At 42.0% G+C, this 16,780-nt stretch overlaps 2 protein-coding genes across 2 annotated transcripts in view; both read right to left on the bottom strand.

Annotated features, from left to right (window-relative positions):
* The window catches only part of LOC143518381 (uncharacterized), a 52,645-nt gene extending 47,503 nt beyond the window's left edge, over positions 1 to 5,142 (bottom strand). The window contains exons 1-4 of the mRNA XM_077010837.1: positions 4,796 to 5,142; positions 4,243 to 4,277; positions 3,257 to 3,317; positions 1,673 to 2,523 (exon numbers count right to left, since the gene is read on the bottom strand). Of these exons, the coding sequence (XP_076866952.1) occupies positions 1,673 to 2,523; positions 3,257 to 3,317; positions 4,243 to 4,277; positions 4,796 to 4,847 (999 nt within the window). The 5' untranslated portion in view covers positions 4,848 to 5,142. The remainder of the gene's footprint in view (positions 1 to 1,672; positions 2,524 to 3,256; positions 3,318 to 4,242; positions 4,278 to 4,795) is intronic.
* Positions 125 to 1,582, bottom strand: LOC143518312 (uncharacterized). The gene is made up of 2 exons (XM_077010754.1): positions 262 to 1,582; positions 125 to 174 (listed from the first exon to the last, which is right to left on the bottom strand). The coding sequence occupies exons 1-2, from the start codon at positions 1,580 to 1,582 to the stop codon at positions 125 to 127; spliced, it is 1,371 nt and encodes a 456-aa protein (XP_076866869.1).
* Positions 5,143 to 16,780: the final 11,638 nt, after the last annotated feature.

Raw genomic sequence — 16,780 nt, forward strand, 5'->3', positions numbered from 1 at the left:
GTAATTTGGTAGTGATACATTTCATATATTACTTTACAACTACTTACTTTACTTTATTACACTTTGTGTTCATATTACATCTGTGTTAAGTTTTCTGGTCTGGTCTGCCTGATCTTCACCAGTATCACATCTCTAATGACCACCAGTCTTCACCAATCATAAGACTTTGTGTTTCTTGATCAAGGCAATAGATCACAAATATCCACCACAATAACAAACCTTCTTTTAAAGCAATATTTGTTTGAATACCAAATTGCTCACTGCTTGGAGGGTCCCCTTGTTTGCTGAGTCTTCTCCTGACTGGGACTGGTGGGTCTGGGTCTGTCCTCTCCTGCAGCTGTCTGCTTCTCTCGTCTAGAAGTCTGTCTTTCTCCTCTAGAAGTCTGTCTTTCTCCTCAACCTGTTTGTCTTTCTCTTCAAGCTGTTTGTTCTTTTCTGCCAGTTCAGTTTTCTGTTGTTCCAGTAGGATCATCATCTCCTGGAGTTGGCTGCTCTTCTCCTGTAGGTGCTTTCCCAGTGTCTCCAGTTGGTTTTTACTGGTTTCTTCCTCTCTGACTGTGTTCTCCAGTAGTATCTCTCTCTCACTCAGCACTTTGCTCATATTCTCCAGTTGTGAGTGTTTCTCCTCCAACTCTCTCTGATTCTCCTCTAATGTCCCTCTTCGTTCTCTCAGTTCATCTTTAATCTCTCTGAGCTGTGTCTCTTTCTCTTCTAGTGTCTTGTTCTGCAGCTGAAGGGTTTCTGAATTTTCTTTCAGAAGTCTCTCTTTCCCCTGCAGTTTTTTCTCCAGTGATTCTACCTGTTTTTTACTGGTTTCTACCTCATTCACTGTGGTCTCCAGTAGTGTCTCTCTCTCACTCAGCAGACTGGTCATATTCTCCAGTTGTGAGTCTTTCTGTGTGAGTTGCTTCAGTGCATCTGCAAATCTTTCATTAGTTTCCTGTAACAGTGAATCTCTCTGAGAAGCAGATCTGATGGTCTCTAAATGTTCTTTTATAACCACGTCTTTCTTTTCTAGCTCCATGTCTTTGTCTTTCAGCTGTTCCTTCATCTCACTTATTTCTTTGTCTTTCTCCACAAGTATTTGCTCCATTTCTCGCAGTTGTTTTCTGTGATTCTCCTCTAATTTCTCTGTTGTTTGTCTCAGTTCATATTTAATTTCTGTGAGCTGTTTGTCCTTCTCTTCTATTGTCTTGTCCTTCATCTGAAGTGTATTTGTATTTTCTTTCAGAAGTCTCTCTTTCTCCTGTAGTTCCTTTCTCAGTGTCTCAAGTTGGTGTTTACTGGTTTCCACCTCTTTTACTGTGTTCTCCAGTAGTCTCTCTTTCTCCTTGACTAGTTCATTCTTCTCATTTATTATTTTATTTTGGTTCTCTATTGTCTTTAAATGTCCCTCTAATTCAGTGTCTTTTTGTTTGAGTTTGTTGTTTTTCTCTTCTACACTCTTATTTCTCTCCTCCAGTTGTGAGTGTTTCTCCTCCAGTTTATTCTGATTCTCCTCTAACGTCCTTCTTTGTTGTCTCATTTCATCTTTAATCTCCCTGAACTGTGTCTCCTTGTCTTCTATTGTCTTGTCCTTCATCTGAAGTGTATTTGTATTTTCTTTCAGAAGTCTCTCTTTCTCCTGTAGTTCCTTTCCCAGTGTTTCCAGTTGGTGTTTACTGGTTTCCACCTCTTTTGCTGTGTTCTCCAGTAGTCTCTCTTTCTCCTTTAGTAGTTCATTCTTATTTTTGATGGTTTTATTTTGGTTTTCTATTGTTTGCGCCTGCTGTATTAATGAAGTGTCTCTTTCTCTTAGTTGTTTATCTTTCTCTTCTAAGGTCTTATGAATGTCCTCTAGTTTCTGTTTACTGTCCTTCTCCATCTGTGAGTGTTTCTCCTCCAGGTGTGACAGGTTTAGTCTCAGTGTCTCTAACTCTCTGTCTTTTTCATCTATTCTACTATCAACATCTTTCTGTTTCTGTATGATAAGAGTTTGAATGTGGTGCTGGAACTCAGGCAGGATGGTCTTAATGAGGTGTGTGTCTGTCTCTACTGAACTCTTCTCTCTGCTCTCCATCTCCACTCTGAGGTTCTTCACCTTCATCCTCCTCTCCTCATGGAGGTTCTTCAGTTCCTGCTCTGCTGTCTCCCTCTGTTGATGTTCTCTCTGCAGCAGTCTCTCTAGGTCTTTCCTTCTCTCCTCATTGTGCTCCTCTTTTAACTTTTGTTGGTATTCATTTTCATTTTTTTGAAGATCAGTTACTCTCCTCTTAAGATTCTCAGCCTGTTCTGTCCTCCTCATTGAATCTATAGCATCAGTTATTTTTTCTCTAAGTTCTTTTCCTTCCCTTTTTCTCATCTCCATTCTTTCTTTCATGATTCTTTCCTGTAGGAGTCTGATCTCCTGGTGGATCTGTCTGATGTAGATCTCTGTCTTCTCCAGCTGATCTTCACTCTCAGCGTTCCTCAAGGCTTTATGTTCATCCATTACAGACATTAAGTTCTGCACTGCAGGCCCAGGAAAACCTTCAACCTTCAACTCTGAAAAAAGGTTAATTATGTTAGATTAATAATATTAATTGGCATTGTAAAGTTTTTGTCAGTTAGTAAAATTTGATTAAGTCTATTCATCAAATTGCCCCTGACTCCTCCCTTCAGGTGTGTCCATGTGGCTGCATTTATTTTTGTGGGTGTTTGTTTCTGTGTGTGTGTGTGTGTGTGTGTGTGTGTGTGTGTTATCTGTAGCACCTGTCTCTCATCTCATAGTGTTACACTTGTTGTGGTCTGTGTATCTAAGCGTATCTTGTCCTTGTCTGTGTAACGTCTGGAGGCACGAGGAAGGACGAGACAGAAATCCTCTTTCACTGAACGAACGTTACGTTTATTCACACTTAACTAGCGCAGACAGCGCACATGAAACACATTTACATCGAACACGTAAGACTCAAACAACGACGAGCACAGGACACTGTGCGAACGCACATTAAATAGACAAACCACATACACCCCACGTGATGACGAGACGAGCCACAGGTGAGATGGATGAACACAAGACGTAACCGCACCCACGGAGATCCACAGACGCAGACGAGTAGACGCAGACAACGTAAACACATGCCCAAAAGGGAGTGGTCGGGGACTGCAACGTGACAGTCTGTTATTTGTACTATGTGGTGTGGTTGTCACCCCCCCCCCCCCCTACACACACACAACATGTGGTTATAACCCATATAATAAAATCAAATTGTACAAAAGTTCTTATTCTCCTCCTCACCAGTCAGCAGAGCAGATTCCTCCATTTTCATTCTCTCCTCTTCTGTCCATCTTCTGTCTCTCTGTGGAAGTTAATTAAACAGAGTGAAGGGTCCATGATGTCATACTGTGTGTTATATGAAGGACCAGTGTGGATTATTGAGAGTTGATATTATTAAGAGTGGAGACTCTGCTGACTGTAGCTGCTGTAATCTGATACTGTGTTTGGTAGCACACAGTCAGAATACAGTCAGCTAAGGAACACAGTCAAAGTACAGACTGATCAGATTTGCAATTGCAAGTGATATTTAACCTGTAATTAATCACACAGCTCTGTGGTAATGTGGGTGTATTAAACCTGTAATTAATCACACAGCTCTGTGGTAATGTGGGTGTATTAAACCTGTAATAAATCACACAGCTCTGTGGTAATGTGGGTGTATTAAACCTGTAATAAATCACACAGCTCTGTGGTAATGTGGGTGTATTAGACCTGTAATAAATCACGCACAGCTCTGTGGTAATGTGGGTGTATTAAACCTGTAATAAATCACACACAGCTCTGTGGTAATGTGGGTGTATTAAACCTGTAATAAAACACACAGCTCTGTGGTAATGTGGGTGTATTAAACAGGGTTAAGTAAACAGATTAAATCATCCTCCTGTGTGTTACTCTGGTTTGTACTGTGTGTGTGAGACTGTAGTTTCTGAGTGTAGGTCCATGACACTCTGGTGTGTGAGTTGAGCTGTTTCCCTGATAAACTGAACCTCTAACAGAATAAAGGACTGATGGAGGCAGCCAGGGGTGGAGCTACTGCAGGGGTAGAGGGGGCAGTTGTGTCCAGACTGGGGGGTAAAGGGGCTCCTACTGTTACCCCATAATTTCTACTGCTGTACCTGTTATAATGGTACACACACACACACACACACACACACACACACACACACACACACACACACACACACAAGATCACTCACACCTCCCTCCCCCACCATAACACGATTTACCTGACTGATAACGACTTCACCAATACGAGGAGATTCTGAGCAGGAAAAAGAAAAAAAAATTAAAGTACATAATGAGGGAAAAGCTCAGGTTGAGTATCATGTGCATGATCTTTAGCTCTTTAATAATAATTATATAATCATGTCCTTCATGGACCAGTATACAAATGACTCTCTACATCCAACTATTGTTATTTAAATAATATATTACAGAAATCACTCTTACACAAATGTCTCATTATGTGAGTGTGTGATTAGATAATCAGGTAAATCTGTGAAGAAACTTTGATTCCTAGCATCACAGTATCAAACTGGGTGAAAACTGTTTGTGTGACTCTGTTAACAAACCAGGTGACAGTATGATAAATGTTCTCCCAGCATCACAGTGTGTTGTGTTCACTACACTATGGACATGATGCTCAGCTGTACTCTACTCTGGACACACAGTGTGGCCACTTATATTTAATCTACAGAATAAAAGGTTTATTCATGCAGAGAATCACAGAACATCACAGAACACCACAGAACATCACAGTCCTGCTTCTCTAATACTCACCACTTGTTGATGTTCCGAACTGTAAAAGTGAATAACAGTGTGAGGTTTTCATTCATGAGGTTGTGTGTCACCTGCTGCCTTCCACAGAACAACTACAGAAGTGTATAACAGTCTCATATGGTGTTATACATGGTACCATGGTAACATTACTGCTATAACATTGTTTATATAAATATTCTTTCTACATTTCATAATTTACTGAGGTCTAGATTAGTCAGTGTGACATGACCTTACTCTGGTCTGGGATATTCAGAAATGTTTATTAAAAAAAGTGAAAAACCAGTGTGCTAACTATACCAATTAACCCCACCAAACTCTTTGTTCAGGTGTTCTTCATAGATATTGACCTGATTTATAATTTGTATATGTCACGGTACGGCGGCCCCCTACCGGTCGCCTCCGTCCACAGCGGCAGTTGTTGTTGTTGTTATTTGTATTGTTGCGTTGTGTGCGTCCCTCAGGTGGGCAGAGCCCGTGATCTGTTTCACCTGAGGGTCCTTTGTTTGTCTATATATGTCTTGTCCTTGTACCAGTTGACCGCTGGTCATTAGAGGGTTTTCCATCCACCGAGTTTTTGCGCATTTTGAAAATGCGCATGAAAAAAGCTGGATGGAAAAAGTCCAAAATTCGAAAAAAGCCCCAAATATCGCAAAAAGATTTTTACGCTAGGAGGAGGTGGAAAAGTTAGACTATCGCATCGCCAAAATTCGGAAAAACTAGATGGAAAAGGGTTTTTTCGCATAAACGATGACGTATCATGCCGAAGAGCAAACATGATCGCGATGTAAAGATGGCAAATGCATACAAAAACAGTTCTGGAGAGAGCAAAAATTGAATTTAATTAACTTCTCCATGTATAGAAAAGAAAAAGAAAAACATTTTTCAAAACCTCAAAGTGCAAAAATGCGTAACTGCCAGATGGATGTAAAACCACTATTGTTTGGCGTCCTCTCACGTGATCTAAAGTTTATTCGCATAACTGTAATGAATGGAAACAAGGCTTAATTCGCATTTTTTTCTGACGAAACTTGGAAATTGCGCATAATTTTTTCGAAAGGTTTGGATGGAAACCCGGCTATTGTATCCTTATTTCGGATCATGTCATGAAGTTGGTGCCACGATCTGAATAGATGTGTTTGACAGGTCCATGAACTGAAAGGAATCGTATAAAGGCATTGATAAAGCTGGATGATTCAAGGGATTCAACAACTTCGATATGTATGGCCCTCACACTCATGCAAGTGAATATCACAGCCCAGCGTTTGCTGTGTGCCAGACAACCTCTAGTTCGTCGTGAACAGAATGATCCAAGGACCAAAGACATCAAGTCCAACATGTGTAAAGGGAGGATCTGTAGACAGACGAGCTGCCGGTAGGTCAGCCATTTTCTGACTACTAACAGGAGCTCTAAGACGTCTGCAGATCACACACTGATGAATGACGCTGCTGGTTTTCCTCTTCCCACCAATTATCCAGAAGCCAGCTGACCGGATGGCACCTTCAGTAAAGAGTCGGCCCTGGTGATGTACCTGCTTATGGTGGTGACGGATGATCAAAGTTGCTATATGATGGTTTCCTGGAATAATCACTGGAGTTTTTTCACATTGACTTATGTTGGAATGTTGAAGACGAGCCCCGACCTTTAACAGGCCGTCTATGGCAACGAAGGGGTCCAAGTTCTTCAAAGGGCTGTTAGAGGGAATTTTTTTCTGTTCCTGGATACACTTCATCTCCTGGCAATAGGTCTTCTCTTGTACCGTTTTAATGATTACGGTTGAAGCTTGATTTCTCTCCTCAACACTGACATCCGCCTTACAGTAATGCCAGCCTCTACATGAGTCATTTTCGGTAGCCTTGACGTGAAAGAGATGTGCTATGTGCACAAGGCGGGCCATCGCACAGGTGAGTGACTTCCAGGAGGAAAACCTGACAAATCTTTGGGAACCCAGATGGTCAGGGGGTGGTGTTGTGCTCAAGGTTGACACTAGAGGTTGCACTTCTGAATCTATATCTGGCTCAATCAGGTTGTAGCTTCTCTCTAAGCCCTTTGGTTCGGGTAAGTACAGAAACTTAGGTCCAACCAGCCAGTTAGTGTGGATGAGTTGCCCAGCAGCAACAAAACGAGTTGCATGATCTGCTGGATTCTGATCTGTTGGTACAAAGTACCACTGGTTCGGATTAGACGATCTTCTGATCCGTAATACCCGATTACTGACGTAGACGTAGAACCACCTGGTTTCATTATGGATGTAGCCCAACACCACTTTACTATCTGTATAGTACGATACAGCATCGAGCTGGAAGTTCAGTTCTGTGGACACTGGGTCGGCTAGCTCAATGGCAAGCACAGCTGCACAGAGCTCCAGCCTGGGGATTGTATGCTCTGGACGTGGGGCTAGCTTGGCCTTTCCCATGACAAACCCAACCTGATTGTTACGCTCAGAGTCTGTAACTTTCAAGTATACTACTGCCACAATAGCCTTTGTCGATGCATCACAGAAAACGCACAATTCTTTTCTGTCAGCTGCTGAAGGTGACATTTTGGTGTATAGTCTGGGAATTGAAAGATGAGAGAGTTCAGTCAAAGATGCTCTCCATGCTAACCAGACTTCTTCCCTTTCTTTTGGCAGGGGTGCGTCCCAATCTATACTACCCACTGTGAGCTCTCTTAAGATTGCCTTGCCCTGTATAGTGATGGGTGCTGCAAAGCTAAGAGGATCATAAAGACTGTTAATCATAGATAAGACACCACGTCGGGTGTACGGCCTTATCTCCTCTGAAACACTGAAATGGAAACAGTCTGTCTGGAGATTCCAAACGAGTCCAAGACTGCGTTGCATAGGAAGCTGATCAACATCCAAATTTAGCTCTTTTAGGTCACTCGCACGATCAGATGGTGGAAAGGCTTCCATGACCTCCTTGCTATTTGCTGCAATCTTGTGCAGTCTCAGATTTAACTTCAAGAGTACCTCCTGTGTTCTTTTGAGCAGGCTGATGGCAGCCTCATTTGTGGGAAGAGACTTCAGCCCGTCATCAACATAGAAGTCATGCGTCACAAAGTGCTGAACATCATGATCAACAGGAAACTCACCACCCTGAACAGACTGATGCAAACCGTTGATGGCCACTGCAGGGGATGGTCTATTGCCGAAGACATGAACTCTCATACGATAATCTACAATGTTCTTAGAGAGGTCATTGTCTTCGTACCAAAGGAAGCGTAAGAAGTTCCTGTCCTCCTCTTTGACTAAAAAACAGTAGAACATTTGCTTGATGTCTGCTGTGAAGGCAACTGCTTCTTCTCTGAAGCGAATCAGGACTCCGAGGAGTGCATTATTTAGATCAGGTCCAGTTAACAGCACGTCATTAAGGGATATGCCATTGAACTGGGCGCTCGAGTCGAAAACGACCTGAATTTGTTTTGGCTTTCTCAGGTGGTAAACACCGAATGTGGGTAAATACCACCTTTCTTCCTCCTCACTGAGTGGAGGAGCTAACTCTGCATGGTTATTCTCTAACATTCTACCCATGAAGCTCAGAAAATGCTCTCTCATTTCGGGTTTCTTGTCGAAGTTGCGTTTGAGAGATGTAACGCGTTTCAATGCTTGAGACATATTGTTGGGAAGCCGTAGGCGCGGATGTTTAAACGGCAATGGCGCTATCCAACTATTGTTTAAGTCTTTGCGAAGCTCTTTCAGCATTATCTTCATGAAGTATGCATCCTGAATCGAAGGTGCTACTTGGTTATCGTCTTTGGTTCTCTGAAAGACTGAGCATCCTAGGTGGTCAGCCTCACACATGGATGCCTCCTCTAAGCATGCTGGCAGGTGTTCGCTGGTTGAGAGTCTGCCATAATTTTCTTTCACGTGAAACACGTTTGGACATCCTCGGAAGAGAGAGGGGCGTCCAAGTTCAGAGGTAGCAGTGAAGAATGTACAAACTGCTGGTGGTTTGTGTACGTTCCCCAGGCATACGTTGCCCACTACCACCCACCCCAAGTCCAACTTCTGTGCGTAAGGCGCATTGTGAGTGCCATTAACCTGTTTACGGACCTTGTGAACACGAAGTATGTCGCGGCCTAGGAGAAGCATGATTGGGGCATTTGGATTGACCTCTGGGATCAGATGTGCCAATGACTTCAAATGAGGATGGTGGAGCGCTACATCGGGAGTTGGAATCTCGTCCCTATTGTTCGGGATGTCATTACACTCTATAAGGCTTGGTAATGAGAGATGAACAGTTCCATCTAGAGATTCCACTTCATAGCCTGTAGCTCTTCTTCCTGATACTTGCTTCACTCCACTGCACATTCTCAAAGTATAAGGAGAACTCAAACTTGAGTCGCTGAAGACTTCAAAGAAATGTGAGGTAACTAGAGATCTGTTGCTCTGATCATCTAGTATGGCATAGACTCTCTTTACCTTATTCCTTAACCCAGAAGGATAAACCTTTATGAGGCTTATTTTAGAGCATGATCTGTTAGAGAGATCTCCCCCACAAACTTGAGTACACTGAGTGTTGACCTGTGACTGAAGGGAGAGTTCGCTCTCCCCGTCGTGCTCCAATGGAGGGTTTACCTCTGCTGCCCAAGGTGCTGGCCCGGGGTGTAGTACTGTAGGATGCCTTTCGCTATTGCATTCAGCGCACTGAATTTTGGCTGAGCAGTTCCTTGCTACATGCAGTGTGGAGGTGCAACATTTAAAGCAAACATGGTTCTCCTTCAAGAAGCTCTTACGATCTTCGATAGGCTTCTCCCTAAATGCTCAGCATTTGTGCAGTGGGTGTGGCTTTTTGTGTAGAAGACACATTTTGTTGAAGTCGTCGGGCTTTGAGAACAGCTCATTCGTTTTGGGGCTTATTTTTGAGATAACCTCGGTTTTATGTGTGGAAACCTCTTTATGTCTGTGCGACTTCCAAGCTGCCCTTTCATCTCTTGGGTCACTCTCCTCTCGAGTGCTGAGATTGAAACTTGGATTGTTCTGAATGCTTGCCTCTTGACTGATGAAATACACAAAGTAGCCAAATGGTGGATATGAAACCTGATATCTTTGTTTGTATGCTGAACCTACTGAGGCCCATTTTTCCTGTAGGTTACAGGGAAGTTTCCGCAAGACCGGATTGATGCCCCTTGCCGTGTCGAGGAAGGCAAGGCCAGGTAAGTCTCCTTCATCCTTAGCAGCCAGGAGTTCACTCAGTAGATCACTCAACTTGATCACCTTAGAATAGTCTTGGTGTGTTATTTTGGGAAAGGTCTCTATCCTTTTGAAGAGGGCATCTTCTATAATTTCAGCAGCGCCATACATTTGGTCAAGCCGGTTCCAAATCATTGCCTCATCCTGCATCTGGGCGGTTTATGTGGATTGCTCTAATTTGTTCCACATGTTCAGCCGAATCTTTGCCTAGCCACTTAAGTAGTAGGTCCATCTCCTCACTGGATGTCAGACGTAAACCGTGTATGGCAGACTCGAATGACCGTTTCCAAGCTCTATAGTTTTGAGGTTTGTCATTAAACCTGAGTAAACCTGTAGATACAAGCTCCCGTCTAGCCAGATATCTCATGAAGTCATTCACACTTACATCGTCGACTTTAGGACTTGAATATGATGATGGAGGGGGATGAACACCTCTGCTCACTTGTGGCATGGCGGGTTGTGTTGCAGCTCGAACCGGAGTGCGTTTTTTTTTTTAATATGCTCTTGCCAGTCGTGAGGCAGCTGTGAGTTCTGGCGAAGGGGATGAGCTACGCGATCATCTTGATTTGGAATTAGTGGCTTAGCATTTGGCATGAGGCTCATAGGTGTAGCGTCGGTGTCTTGCTGTGCATTTGAAGGGAGAGTGACTTGTTGATGTTCTTCATCCAACTGTTGTCCTTGGTTGAAAACGTACTCTGTTGTTCGATTGATGGCTTCTAAGGGAGCTATTTCTCTATTATACTGGTCATTGGGTAGGTTTATTAAATCAGTCGCTGATTCCAATGCTTCAGCTTCAGCGACAGCTGCAGCGGTTTCTTTTTTGACACTGAGAATTTCAATTGACACTGACGTCATGGGTATATGGCGACCGGGGGGGGGGGGGGGGGGGGGTGGTGGCTGCTGGTGTACGGGGATACAGCGACAGGTGATGCCAAATATTACGGAGCCCGTAAGGTGACATCATGTAAAAAATATAATAACGCGTGGCCACGACTTACTAACGTGTGCGAACGAGATCATTAACGCGTGCGAACAAGATAATTAAGTATTACTTTATATAAAGCCAGGTTTACCTTCCTTGGGCAGTCAGTTCGCGAACATCCCTGGGATCTGCTTGCTTTGCTGTGAAAAAATAAACTTTGTTGCCGCGTGTGAAAGGCGACATATCTTGTTCCCACGCGTTAGTAAGTCGTGGCCACGCGTTATTATTTTTTTTACATGATGTCACCTTACGGGCTCCGTAAAATATAGTAAAATCCATAAAAAATTTTTTTTGACTGTCTTGTCAATGGATTCAATGTATGGAGCCAGATCCTTAAACGCGAGAAGCCGCTTTCGCCATTCCAGATGGCTCAGTCAAAACCATTACGTCTTAATGAACCAATAAATACATCAGCAGCGAAAATGAGTGTAAAAATACCAGGGTTCACGTGTTTTTATTTTCTAACATGGGCTAAAGCACAGGGTAGACTCAAACGACAAGAGTTTACAACTTCATCTTCAACCTTTTCAGCCCTGGCGCGAATGTTATCCTCACACGTCCCTGGATTCACCAGTTACAACTACAGACACACTAGAAAAAAAATCTCGTTTCTTATTTTATGTCACCGTTAACTACACGGGGTTGACGCGAACTTAATAGGTCTATCTATCTACCTTTTTATCACAAGAGCTTGTGGCTCTGACAGTATTCAACGCAGTAACAGCAGTAACTTTGTTTTGCCGCAAAATATGAAAACGATTGAAAGTGGTGTAGCACTAGGTCCTGCTTCTCGTCTCGCTTAGCAGTAAATGAATAACATGAATGAAGAACGTTGGTATGATTGAAACGCTGCTGTGAAACTGCTGGCCACTGTGTCATTGAAATTGCCGATTTCGGATGTGCTCTGTTTGCTTAATGAGTCAATGATAATTAAAATATATACATATAATCTCCCGACCCCCCCCCCCCCCCCCCCCCCCAACAAAAAACTCATCGGATCTACACGATTTACGCAGGCAGTGCCGTTTCAAGGTATTTGGGGGCCCCAAGCAAAGACACCAACCGGGGCCCCCCCAACCTCCACACCAGAAATCTCATGCCCAAACCCCCCTCCGGCCAAAAAAAAAAACATATCTGGCCGCAGTCCACCTTCAAGAACCACAGCATATACACCTCAAACTAACTACTTTACAAATTTACTACTTGTAGCTGAACATAGCAGATTTAAGTATGGGATTACCCGGGACGTATATATTGTTTTTAGCCTACCTGCTGCTAAATTACACCATTTGTACAGGTAGGCCTAATTTATCCAGTGTAAATCATCACTTACCACTGTCTTGTGTTTTTTTAGGGGTGGGCATAGATTAATTTTTTTAATCTAGATTAATCTCACTGAAATCTTGAAATTAATCTAGATTAATCTATATTAAAATGGCTCATATGTGTGCTACCTGTTGTGATTTTCATCTTAATCCCTTCATAGTTTGTTTACATTACAGTATTGAATCAACAGCTTGTCATAATTTATATATTTTGAATAGTCAAAGTATTAATCAAATCTCTAATATTAATCACTGTTTTGCTTACATTATATTAAGGATCAAGTTGCTAGAATGACGGTGTAAGCGCTTGTGTGACACTTCCAATACTCTATGCGTTTGCAGTAGGCTAAAAATGGGATGTGTAAGAGGAGGCTCACTGTGACCTTATGTGGTAAGGCCAGGTAGTAAGACCTCGCTTCCAGAATAGAGACAGCTGTAGGTTGAACTATGGAATGTGCAGTTCCTATGTTTAGGAAGGAAAGCATATATAATGGTGAAGAGAGCAGACAGCTTCAGAGCTGCACAAGGGGTGACATGATTAGGTAATGTGAGCTCTCCAGAGATCTCTGTATTAATTAATAGGCCTATGTGTATTTTTTAATAAAAGGATAAAGACAAGACTGGTAATGTTTTCTTTTGCAATCAACGAACACGCTGCGCTAAGGTAAGAAAAGGTTAAAGCGCAACATTTTGGTGACCCCGACGTGATTGCAAAATAATCTGGAACTTTTTTCTTTTCATCTAATGACTGACAGTTTGACCGTGCCGGCACAACAATAGTGGTAAAGCAGAACCTGTTAAAACAAATCTGCAAAATTTGAATTGCAACTAAATTGTGGTGAACTGACAGTACTTGGATGATTCTAAATTAAATCCAGTCTTGTCTAAAAAGGTAAAAGTATATGTAACTATGGAAATGGGTAAGAGTCCCATTGGAAAAGGGTTTTACGTCCCTACCGGCAAAATGAAAGCTAACAAGTTTTTGTGTAATAATGAAAACTAACAAGGTTTTATTTAAGGTTTATTCCGTGGTGTGGCGACCGATCCGTTCCTTTGATGAGAGGAACGAGACCTACGCAAGTTTGAGTCTTGCTAGCTAGGTATTGATATTAACCTTTGGATCTTGAGGAGTCCATAAATTAATATTATTTCGATAAAGCAAAAAGCCGGATAATGCACCTGAATTGATTGAGGATGGTAAAACCTCACGGTGTCAGAACGGAACTCTCGTTCTATATTTATAACTTCCGGGTGAGTATCTGTTTTTATCAACGTATGTAACTGGTGAGGAAAATGCAAGTTTTATAAATGGTTTTAAGTAGAATTTAATGTTGGTTTTAAGGGTATGGAATACCTTAGTGGAACAGATGAGTGTGACTAGTAAAGTGATTTATACTATTGAAGAATATCATAAGCAGTGTGATATTTGAAGGGCTGGCTGTTATGTGACAGTATGGGTGACCGACACAGAATCGTGTGTCCTCAGATGTAATTAATTATAAAACATTAGAGTCTCGTATGTAATATGTGACTCCTCCCTCATTCGTATTTAATTTATTCAGGTTTCCCCTTTGGTTTGGTCCTGCATATATTTAGTATCAGCTGTACCTTGTGTCTTTGGCGATTACGTTGAGTATTCATTTGCATAGTAAGTAAGGCGTGCTGTGGGTCATTTTGTATAATTAAGCCTATTGCATCTGTTTCTGTTCCATGCATTGTTTGCATATTGTATATAAGTTCTCCTTGTGTCTGGTTGGTAAAGCTTAGTGATCGTGCGTGGATATTTTCTCGTCCTGAGATTACTTGTGTTTTACTTCCGAGTTAAATTTCTCAATTTCGCACCCTCCCCTAGTCTCAGACTATACTTTGTAGGTTCATATATTGTCATTGTTTAAGTGTTGAATATGTTTCAGGCCAACCCTTAGTATAAAACTATACTTTAGGGATCATAAACCAAGTTCGGTTGTTATAAGTTCGTGTGTCGCTTATTGTGTTGAATAAGTTGGGTTCGCTATGCTGACGGTCTTTGTTATACTTTAAATGGTTGCTGGGTTTGACCTGTTAATGACAGTTGTTTCTCTGTATCCCATATACATATTGGCTATAAGTCATCGGTTAAATTTCTTCCTTCGTTGTTTAACAAATAGCGTAGTATGTGCTTTGTCTGAGGTGTTCTAATTTTGATTGTAAGTGGGTGTATTTAAATTCCTCATAATTTCTTATATCTTAACGCTAGGTTATGTCATTTAGTATTGAAGTTAGGATTTTTTGTACACAGTATGGGTTTTGTCCCTCCTCTGTATTTAGTAACTAAGTAATCAATCTTAGTTGAACGTCTTTAGAAATGCCTCAGCGCGCACCTGTTGCGTAGGGACAGTGTGCCTAGACAAGCAGACAAGCGAGCAAAAAGTAAAATTTCATTCGTGTATTTGCCTCCGCCTCTTAACCGAGAATTGTTACATTGCCGCAAAATAGACCAACTGGCTAAAGTGCACACGTTTAACTCGCAAAATTATCAAACGCGGAGAAGATTTAGCTCTGTGACACATGTACAAATACTGTTTGCTGGGGGTTGTTCATAACCAACTAGAATGAGCGGGGTCTACACAGCAGATATTCAGGAAAATACACCACAGCCACCGTATGAGTTAAACTCGGTAATGACCACTAACTAAGTTATCCAGGAATTAATGTAAAAACAGGAAACGTACAAATAGATAAAAACCGACGACGTGGAGTTTAAAACGCGCGAGTTACCCTTGACACTGGATATTAGTATTTAAGGCTAAAAAAGGGAACGCATGCCGTGGGGTGAAGTGTAAACTGCGTTTTAAAAGAGACTTGGATGGAGTGGTTAAAAATAGCACACACACAGCGAAGTGACTTGAGTGAGGTAGACATGTCAGTGAAACGGTGAGGTATTTGGATAGCTAAAACTGGACAAGCTGACAGCAGCTAGAGAGCTTGGTTCTGGTAGACTTGTGGTGTTAAGTATTATAATAATAAAGATAAATACGTGAAATCGTTTACACTGTGGGCCTTAAAAAAGATAATCTAGGAAAGTAGCTTTTTGAATAATAATCAATGTTTCTATGTTTTTCTAATGTTGGAATAGGTCTGTATGTTGTCAGTTTAATATGAGAAACCTGATGCCAGGTAAAGTGACTAGGAAATGTTAAATAATAATAATAATAATACTTTGTATTGGTATAGCACCTTTCAAACATACATGCAACTCAAAGTGTTTTATAGAATAGACAAAAAAGAAAAATGTTAAAAGAAATTAAAGATAAAAGAAATCAAACATAATAAAAGAATGTAATAGAGTGACAAATTATAAGATAATATTGCAATAAAGAAAGTAAGATGGCAATTAGAACAGAGTTGGAGTTTCTTAATTTTAAAAAAGCAGATCTAAACAGGAAGATGTTGAAACTCTTCTTGAAGCTGTGCAGAGATAAAATGTCTCTGAGCAAGCTGTTGCACTCTAAAAGATCTCAGAGCACAGGGGATCCGCCCCAGGGACCTCAATATGTCCCCTAAGTGTATTATTTTATACAGTAGTATCAACAGTATGGGTTTAACCTAAATTTTAGAGGAAGTGGTTTTGGGAAGGGGCAAGGAAGGTCACAGTGATCCTGGCAACTTCGTTGTGGCAGGAGGGGTGGATGCTTTCTCTTTGTGTTCAGGAGAGTCATTGGGCGAAAGAGAGTCCCCACAAAACCGTAGGATGAAGGAGGGCCAGAGGTCAGAGGTCCAGCACCAAACCCTTCAGCAGTACCAGGGCAATGGCGGGGCCCTGATGAGAACTCGGACAGCAAAGCTACGGCAAACCCTATGCTGTCCCTCACTGGCGGTACTCAAAGACTATCATTTCTGGCTGGAGAATATCAAAGTCTGCACAGAACTGTTCAAATGACTGTACAATGTGGCCAGCAGGCCACTAAACACAGGTTCCTGAGATCAAAGACTGCACCTGTTAACCTGTGGAAGAGACATTACAAATGCACTGTTCACAGACAGCAGACACCTGATGCACCTGAAGTCCACAGACTGGCCTCCACGGTTGCTATCTACAGGGGTTTCCTGAAGTCTCACTCATGAGCCGCGAGGGGCGTCCACTCCCAGTTCATTTCTTGGAAGCCAGATCACTTTGATTGAACCTTTGTCCTGCCACCCGACCCATTTCATGTAATTTTGTCTTATGACATAGGAGGGGATCCAATTCATGGGAGGAATTTGAAGAACAGCTACAGGATCAGGTAACCTAGGTTACTGGGGCCTGAGGGGGCGGCAACCCTGCAAAGCTGAGACATGCGCAGCAGTGCTGGTAGATAATGGGAGATTCAGCCACTCCACACATCTCATTATCTTCACACCCTGGTCACATGGGTAAGGAGTAGGTAAGCATGATAAGGAAACCAGTACAACAAGGCATCGGGTAACAACTAACTTTTTGAGTGTGAGCTAATTTAAATCTTGTAAT

The sequence above is a fragment of the Brachyhypopomus gauderio genome, chromosome 7 (genome assembly GCF_052324685.1).
Source record: "Brachyhypopomus gauderio isolate BG-103 chromosome 7, BGAUD_0.2, whole genome shotgun sequence".
Taxonomy (NCBI): domain Eukaryota; kingdom Metazoa; phylum Chordata; class Actinopteri; order Gymnotiformes; family Hypopomidae; genus Brachyhypopomus; species Brachyhypopomus gauderio.